Source organism: Trichechus manatus, unplaced genomic scaffold (assembly GCF_000243295.1).
Source record: "Trichechus manatus latirostris isolate Lorelei unplaced genomic scaffold, TriManLat1.0 scaffold00172, whole genome shotgun sequence".
NCBI classification, from domain to species: domain Eukaryota; kingdom Metazoa; phylum Chordata; class Mammalia; order Sirenia; family Trichechidae; genus Trichechus; species Trichechus manatus.
The window spans coordinates 4099991-4107180 of NW_004444108.1; the positions used below are offsets into that span (position 1 = coordinate 4099991).

The 7190-nt window shown below is 37.1% G+C and overlaps 1 protein-coding gene across 2 annotated transcripts in view; it reads right to left on the reverse strand.

Annotated features, from left to right (window-relative positions):
• Nucleotides 1-1996: 1996 nt before the first annotated feature.
• The window catches only part of RAB23 (RAB23, member RAS oncogene family), a 39201-nt gene continuing 34007 nt past the window's right edge, over nucleotides 1997-7190 (reverse strand). For both annotated transcript variants that reach the window (XM_004386832.2, XM_023741122.1), the window contains exon 7: nucleotides 1997-5512. In XM_004386832.2, coding sequence (XP_004386889.1) covers nucleotides 5373-5512 — 140 coding nt within the window. In that variant the 3' untranslated portion in view covers nucleotides 1997-5372. The remainder of the gene's footprint in view (nucleotides 5513-7190) is intronic.

The following is a 7190-nucleotide window of genomic DNA, read 5'->3' on the forward strand; positions in this document are numbered from 1 at the left end:
AACAGAGTGAAAATCCTGCCCAGTTAAAAGTCAGACAAATACAGACTTGACCTTTCTGGTAGTTTAGAGACCCCTGACATTTAAAAAAGAACTCTAAAGCTGTCAAAGGGTGGAAAGGGGAGAGCTACAGTAAGGAATGTGAACTGGTGGCCTCTAGTGCCCCTCCCAGGCCCAGTGCTGCATCCTGCAAGGGGCACCATTCACAGTGTATTCTATGGGAATGGCGTCCTCCTTTAATAAAACATTAGCCAAGTGAGCTAATGCACAGGGACACAGCAACGAGCGCAGGCATGGTCCTTCATATTGACTGAGCTCTAGCACTCAAAATGCCTACAATTCACCCTAAAGAGGTGATCAACTAATTGGAGAACTCTGCTGCAACATTTTAAAATTGGAAAGGATGAAAGAATTTAACAGCTGCTGAAATCAGCAGAGTAAGGATTTAGCAAACTATAAATGATAAGCAATAATTTTAATTAGGAAACATCTGTTCCTTTTGAATGACTGATTGTGATAAACGCTGATACATTTGCAGAACATGTATGTGAAGTTTTTGAAGGGTGGATTTTACAGTTATTCAAGGACAAAGTAAAAGAGCTGAAAATCTTGAAAAAAGCAACAAGATGCCAGTGAGCTTGAGCTTAGCCACTCTCTAATTGAGAGGCAACAATTGTGAAGACCTTCTGCTCACGTTCTTGAGTTTTAAATCGTGAACTAAGAGTAAACAACCTGAATAAACAACTTGAACTGGACCACCCAAGTGTTCATTATTTACCTCAAACCACTATACATTGTAGCAAACACAGTTTCCTTGCATCAGCTCGAATCACTGTGGCGTTCACACACAGGTTTGGTGAGGGCCAATTTCAGTAACTAGTCCTCCTTTAATATGAAATATTCCACAGGTGACCAGAACAGGTTGAGGTGGGCAGTTTGTCAAAGAGTTTGACAAAGGGTGTCAGAAAAGCCTGCAAACCCTGGCACTGGAAAACTGACCTGGCATTTGGATCCAGGGAGTATTATAAATACATTTCCGAATGTCATCATTAGACCTCAGAGGTCTGAAGATTGGTACCAGTCGTGGGACAAAACAGAACAAAATGAGGAGGCACAATACTGCCCGTTAGTTAAGCACTGCTGCAGGAAGACCAGGGCGAGCTCCCAGCCCCACCTCTTACCAGCAGAGAGCCCCAGGGAAAGTCACTTAACCTCTCTAAGTCCCTGTCCACCCCGACTGTGAAATCGGGATAACTGTGTTCCCATGAGTTACAGGTTTCAATGAGGTATGGCGTGCAAGGTACTTAGCCCAGGGCCTGACACCTAGAACACACTTGTTAAATAAATAACCACAGGTTAAAGTGTACGTGTTATTTGAGGGCCAAAAGCCTCCAGACAAGACTAAAACAACTTTTCTTTAAAACAGATTAACAAAATTATTAAGGGAATTTTGTTTCCAAGACAAAATTATATAAACCAGTGATACTAAGTTCATTAAATATCCACTATCAGTAAAATGAAGCCCTGGTGGCACAGTGGTTAAAAGCTCGGCTGCTAACCAAAAGGTCAGTAGTTCAAATCCACCAGCCACTCCTTGGAAACCCTATGGGGTGGTTCTACCCTTTCCTATAGGGTTGCTATGGGTCAGAATCAACTCGAGAGCAATGGGTTTGTTTTTTCTATCAGTAAAGTAAGTATGCCATATATTGGCAGAGTATCCGAAAACTCTATGGAGTACATTCTACCTTGACACACGCAAGACCACCATGAGTTAAGAGTCAACCTGACAGCAACTGATTTGTTATCTGAAATATGAAATATTCTTTGTTTTGATTTTTAAAGACATAGCATTATACCTTTTACTATTTTGTTCAATACTGGTGATACACATCACATATATCAGACAAAATTTTAGCTTTGAAATGCATTTTTTTTTATTGTTGGAATTTATCTTTCATGAAATGTTTATCAAGTAGTATACTTTAAGTTTGAGGGCATAATTGCAACCTAATAGCAATATATACAATTGGTTTTCCATTCAAATTTACAAAAACATTATTTAATAGTAACAAAAATATAGAAGGGGTTCAGTTTTCCTTTTAATCCAAAGTTTTTATTTTTAAAAGACCATTTACCAACATCCTACTATAGACAATTCAAGAGAGAGAAGAAAAGGGGCACTACCTAATAAAAGTTATTATAGCCAAATCATCCGGTGACTGGATATTTCACAGTCCACTGTGGTTCTGAGTATCTTCTGTCAGCAAATAAAATTCACTTGTTTGACAGGCTTACATGTGTTAGAGGTGAAAACCTAGAGTGATAATAGTACACATGACATTCTTAACTAACAGTTCAAGCTGACTATACATCTACCTGGTCATTAGATGAGTGTGCAGTGTGTGACCAGCCACAGAACGTTTTCACCCTGTCGGTTCATTCGGCTTTCAGAGAAACAGGTATCCTAATGACATATTAATGGCAGCATTTCAGCAGGCAATCAGTAACCATTTCAAAGATTTTGAAAAGGATGCTAACAATTAACAATATCTTGCATTAAAGCAGTACAACACTTAAAGTTGGGACATTAAGTCCTAAGGCCAATTCACCATTCTAAGATCTTCAGAAAAGATCCCAGTCTCTGAGTTGTCACAGGCACAATGGAGTACGCATCGGTGAGAGTGCTTTCTGAGCACTGCACTGCCAACTTCTGAAATAACCTTCCAGCTTCATTCCCCAGTGTGGAAATGTTGTTATCCTCTTTTTGGTAGTACAGTATTAGTTTTACTTTATTTTGAAAAAGTATATGCGTGCTAGCAACTTTGGGCAGATAAAAAGGAAACCATTTAACCTGATTTTATTTAACAGTATTGCCGTATCTGGGCTGTTCTGTATGCTATTTAATTTGACAGGCAGAGATTGAACAAGGAAAAGGAAACCTGAGGAACTCTGATATATGGTAGCTATTCCACAGCTATATATCTGTATGCTAAAAATTAGCCATAATGTAAAAAAGTAGATTAGAGCACAAATGAACAATAATCTGGACTCTCAGATAGGCTTTTCTTTAGAATCCATATTTCACTAGGAATTAATAATAAAGTTATTTAAAAGAACTAAGGGTCTCAGAGAAAAAAATTTTAATGTCAATTTCGACGGTTTCAGAATAAATTAAGAAATTATTTAACAATATCACTTACGGCCAATTTTCTGACCTACTTAATTGTTTAAAATGAGTAATTATGGGTGGTTTAAAATACAGCAGTGCAAATGAAAAATTCCAATGTGTAACAGAGGTCTCTTCAGTTCTTGTACAAAGAAAAAAAGGACAAAGTTAAATACATAAAATCATATTACAAACATTAGGAGAACTAACTGGAACCATCATCAGACACTACATTTTTTTTATATAGAAAAGTAACAAACTTTTACCCACACACATTTAACTGCTACATGATATAGAACTACAACATATTACATAACGTGAGTGACTGTTCTGCTAATAAAGACCATAAGACTATTGGCCACAAAATGTATTCTGTGTAACAATTAAAAAGAGACTGTATTTCAAAAGAGCAGAAAAGGAAAGATGAATCACTAGCAGGTACCCATTGTTAGGAACTGAGTTTTTCCTGGCACCTATCCCACTGCCAGCAATGGGAGAGGTGACAACTGGGGACACAAAAATAAACACTTTACATTACTTTGAAATAGATAATGCCAGATTATTTTAATATTATGAAAAGCAAACATTCACTCTTGAACACTTAACAAGGATGCCCCAGAAAATTCTTCTATGTTCTCAGCATTAATTTTGGCAGGGGGATGAGGGTGGTGCAGATGGAAGACTTAAAAACAAGACAAAACATACAAGATGAATACATAAAACATTACATATTTAGCAGAGATAATGACAAGTTATTTCATGACACATATTTTCCAAGAAAAGTTCTTTTTCTGTATTTTGAAAACCTGCGGAAACCAGGTATACTGAAAGGGGTTGTTTATAGTTTAAAAACAAAGCCATTGATACAATTATCTTGTTTGGAAAGCTACTGTCCCAAGTCACAAAATTTATGCTCCGACACATGATTACGTATTAAAATCATTTCTTACAAGAAATTATTTTGTATGTGGCGCTGACAGAGCTCTTGAGAAAGGGCTATAAAAACTCAAGGTTATAGAAATTTTTAAGTGATATTCTGAAAATATCGTACAAAAAAGTGTAAACAAAGGGATGCTTTAGAGTTGCAGGGCATTATAAAATTCATAATTTGGATTAGGACAAAAGACCATCCATCTCTTGTGCATTTTTAAAAATTGTTAGCGTTAATTTTTAAAGCTCGAAATTGGATTCTCAGCAGCAAAAGGTGCGGACTGCACCAACTGCACTTCACGGGACATAGTGAGTAACCGCAGAGGTGCTGTGCGTCCTTAGAGACCTGGCGAACCCTGCGACAGTACGTGGTCACCACCTTACGGACAGATGTATGAAAAGGCCAGCTCAGAGTCTGCAACGATCTCACCTGGGAGATGCTCTAGCATTAAAAAGTTTATACTCCCCTTTACCCTGTCAGAGAGGAAAACTGCTTTTAAAAGATATTATAAACAATATAAATTATGATAGTAAAGCACTATAAAAATTAAGTATGATATTTTTGGCACAAAACACTTTTTAAACCCAAGCTCATCTTGCAAACTATATGTCTGGAATTTCTCATTTGAAAATAAAAACTTTTAACATACACACAATGTGTTAATAGTTTTACAAATGAATTGGAATCTAAGTTTCCTTAAATACTGCCCACACCTTCAGTCTGCTTCAGTACCAGAAACCTGCACGCACACCTCCACACTCTGCATTATACCAGATATTGCACAAGTAACATTGCCAAAATACACACTAATGCAATTTGGCAAGATTTAGGGTTTACCTTTCAATATTTTTTTTTAGTAAGTATTCAGATTCAATACTATTTTCCAGAAAAGCTAGAGAGTCAATTTCAGAAAAAGAATGCTCGTTACCTTTCCTTGATCCATAAAATTAAGATTTGTACCAATATATTTCATTTATGTTTTCCAGCATTACAAAATTCAGCAAAACCTGTTTTTCACATCTCTTATAGCATTCTTCAAAACAGGAGAAGCTTCGTCTAATGAAAAAACTTAAAATGAGTCCACAGGGCAGTGATTTTTCCACCAGAGGTCTCACTCTACACTCTGAAAAGCACTGCAAGAGTAATAATTAAGTCTACCAACTTTCAGAGAGCCACTGGGTGCAAAGTCTGCTAAAATAGTCACAACATACCATGACAGCTGGATGTATTTCTCACTGAATTGCACAATATAATTCAATTTTTCCCCCTAAAAATGTTTTAGGGTATGCTACAGCTGCTAAAAGGATTTCTGTTTTTCTTGGTCCTCTGTTTGTTGGGTCTAAGATTGATGACATCTCCACCATTAAGGGTACTTGAATTCTGACCTGAGTGACTTCCACCAGATGTGTTAAAGACACCTGTATAAATTGAGGGAAACACAGAGATTGACATTTATACATCTCAGGGTTACCTGTTGCAGCTATGCATCTAGCTTCATAGTAAAATCAGTAATTAAATTACAAGTATGTTACAATTTTAAGCTTTAGTTTTCGTTTCATTTATTTTTAACAGCTAATACACATGGTTCAAGTCTCCTTGACAGTCTTCCTCCCACCCTACCCCCCTGGTCACCAGCTCCCTTCCCCTAAAGCACGCATGTTACTAGTTTTCCTATGTAACCTTCCAGGAATATTTTATATACATGCAGGCAAGTATGCAGACATACTCCTTTTTCCTTCCTTTTCTACCCAAATGGTGGCATATTTTATATACAGTTCTGTATCTTTACACTAACAAATTTTCGAAATTTTCAATCAGTAAATGCAATAATTTTAATAACTTCACTTATTAATTTCACATAATTTCCTCAAGAATACCTGATTTACAGTCAACAGTATTTGTGAGATTTTATGTCAATAAAACACTGTATTTGTGAAAGCTGGTAGTAATAAAGGATCTTCCTATTTAGGCTAAAATAAAAGCAAAAAAGTGGTCTATGGATAAGTAAAGTGATGAGGAGAGTAAAGGGATGAACTAAAGAAAAACTCTTAAGAATTTTAGTTTCCATTTTGAGCTGCAACCGTCACAAAATGTAACCTTCAATACATAAACTATTTAGTACTCCATGATACACAAAATTCTGGGCCAGACACTATCAGAGATACAAAGATGACTAAGACAAATTCCTGCCCACAAGAAGTTTACAATCTATTAAGTGAGACAGACAGTATACAAATAAGTAATACTATAAGACATATGTTAAGCATCATAAAAGAGACACAAGATCTCATAGACGGTTCAAAGGAAGGTCCAGTTACATCTAATTCATAAAAAAGGAAAAACTACATGAAGAAGATGGAACTGGATACCTGACAGTGCTCTGGACTTCTCTCTCTGTTCTTTTAGGAGAAAAGCATGGAGATTGTTGCTTCCCGCAAAGCGAAAGCTAAGAGTTTTCCAGATAGCCCTTGAGGGATGAAGACTTCTTTGACAGAAGTTGGAAAAGAAAGGTCATTCTCAATGGAAGAAGCAAAGTCAGCAAAGGTAAAGAGGTGGGAAAGAGCTGAGCATGCTTTGGAAAGAGCAAGCCCTTTGCGGGAGCCAGTACATGGAGCACATATGGAATATGGAGTAGTGGGGCATGAGACTGCACAGCTTGGCTAGATGAAACTGTCTTTAAATGTTAGAGTGAAGGGCCTGTGTTGAATTTGTTCCATAACGAAACTCAAAGGGTTTTAATCAGTGGATTGTAAAAAGCCAAGGCCGAAGCTTACTGCAATTGCCTTAATTTACAAAGCATTTGAGGCATCTGACAGTAGGAATATACAATAAAAATGGCAAAATAAGAAAAAAGAAGCCAGAATCAAGGAAAAATGTAAATTAAAAATAGGTCATGATCTACCTTGGTGAGTAGTGTCTGGGGTCTTAAAAGCCTGTGAGCGGCCATCTAAGATACTCCACTGGTCTCATCTCTTCAGGAGCAAGTGAGAATGAAGAGAACAGGATACAACGAATAGATTAGTCCAAAGGACTAATTGTCCACAGCTACCAAGACCTTCACCGGACTGAGTCCAGTACAGCTAGATGGTGCCCGGC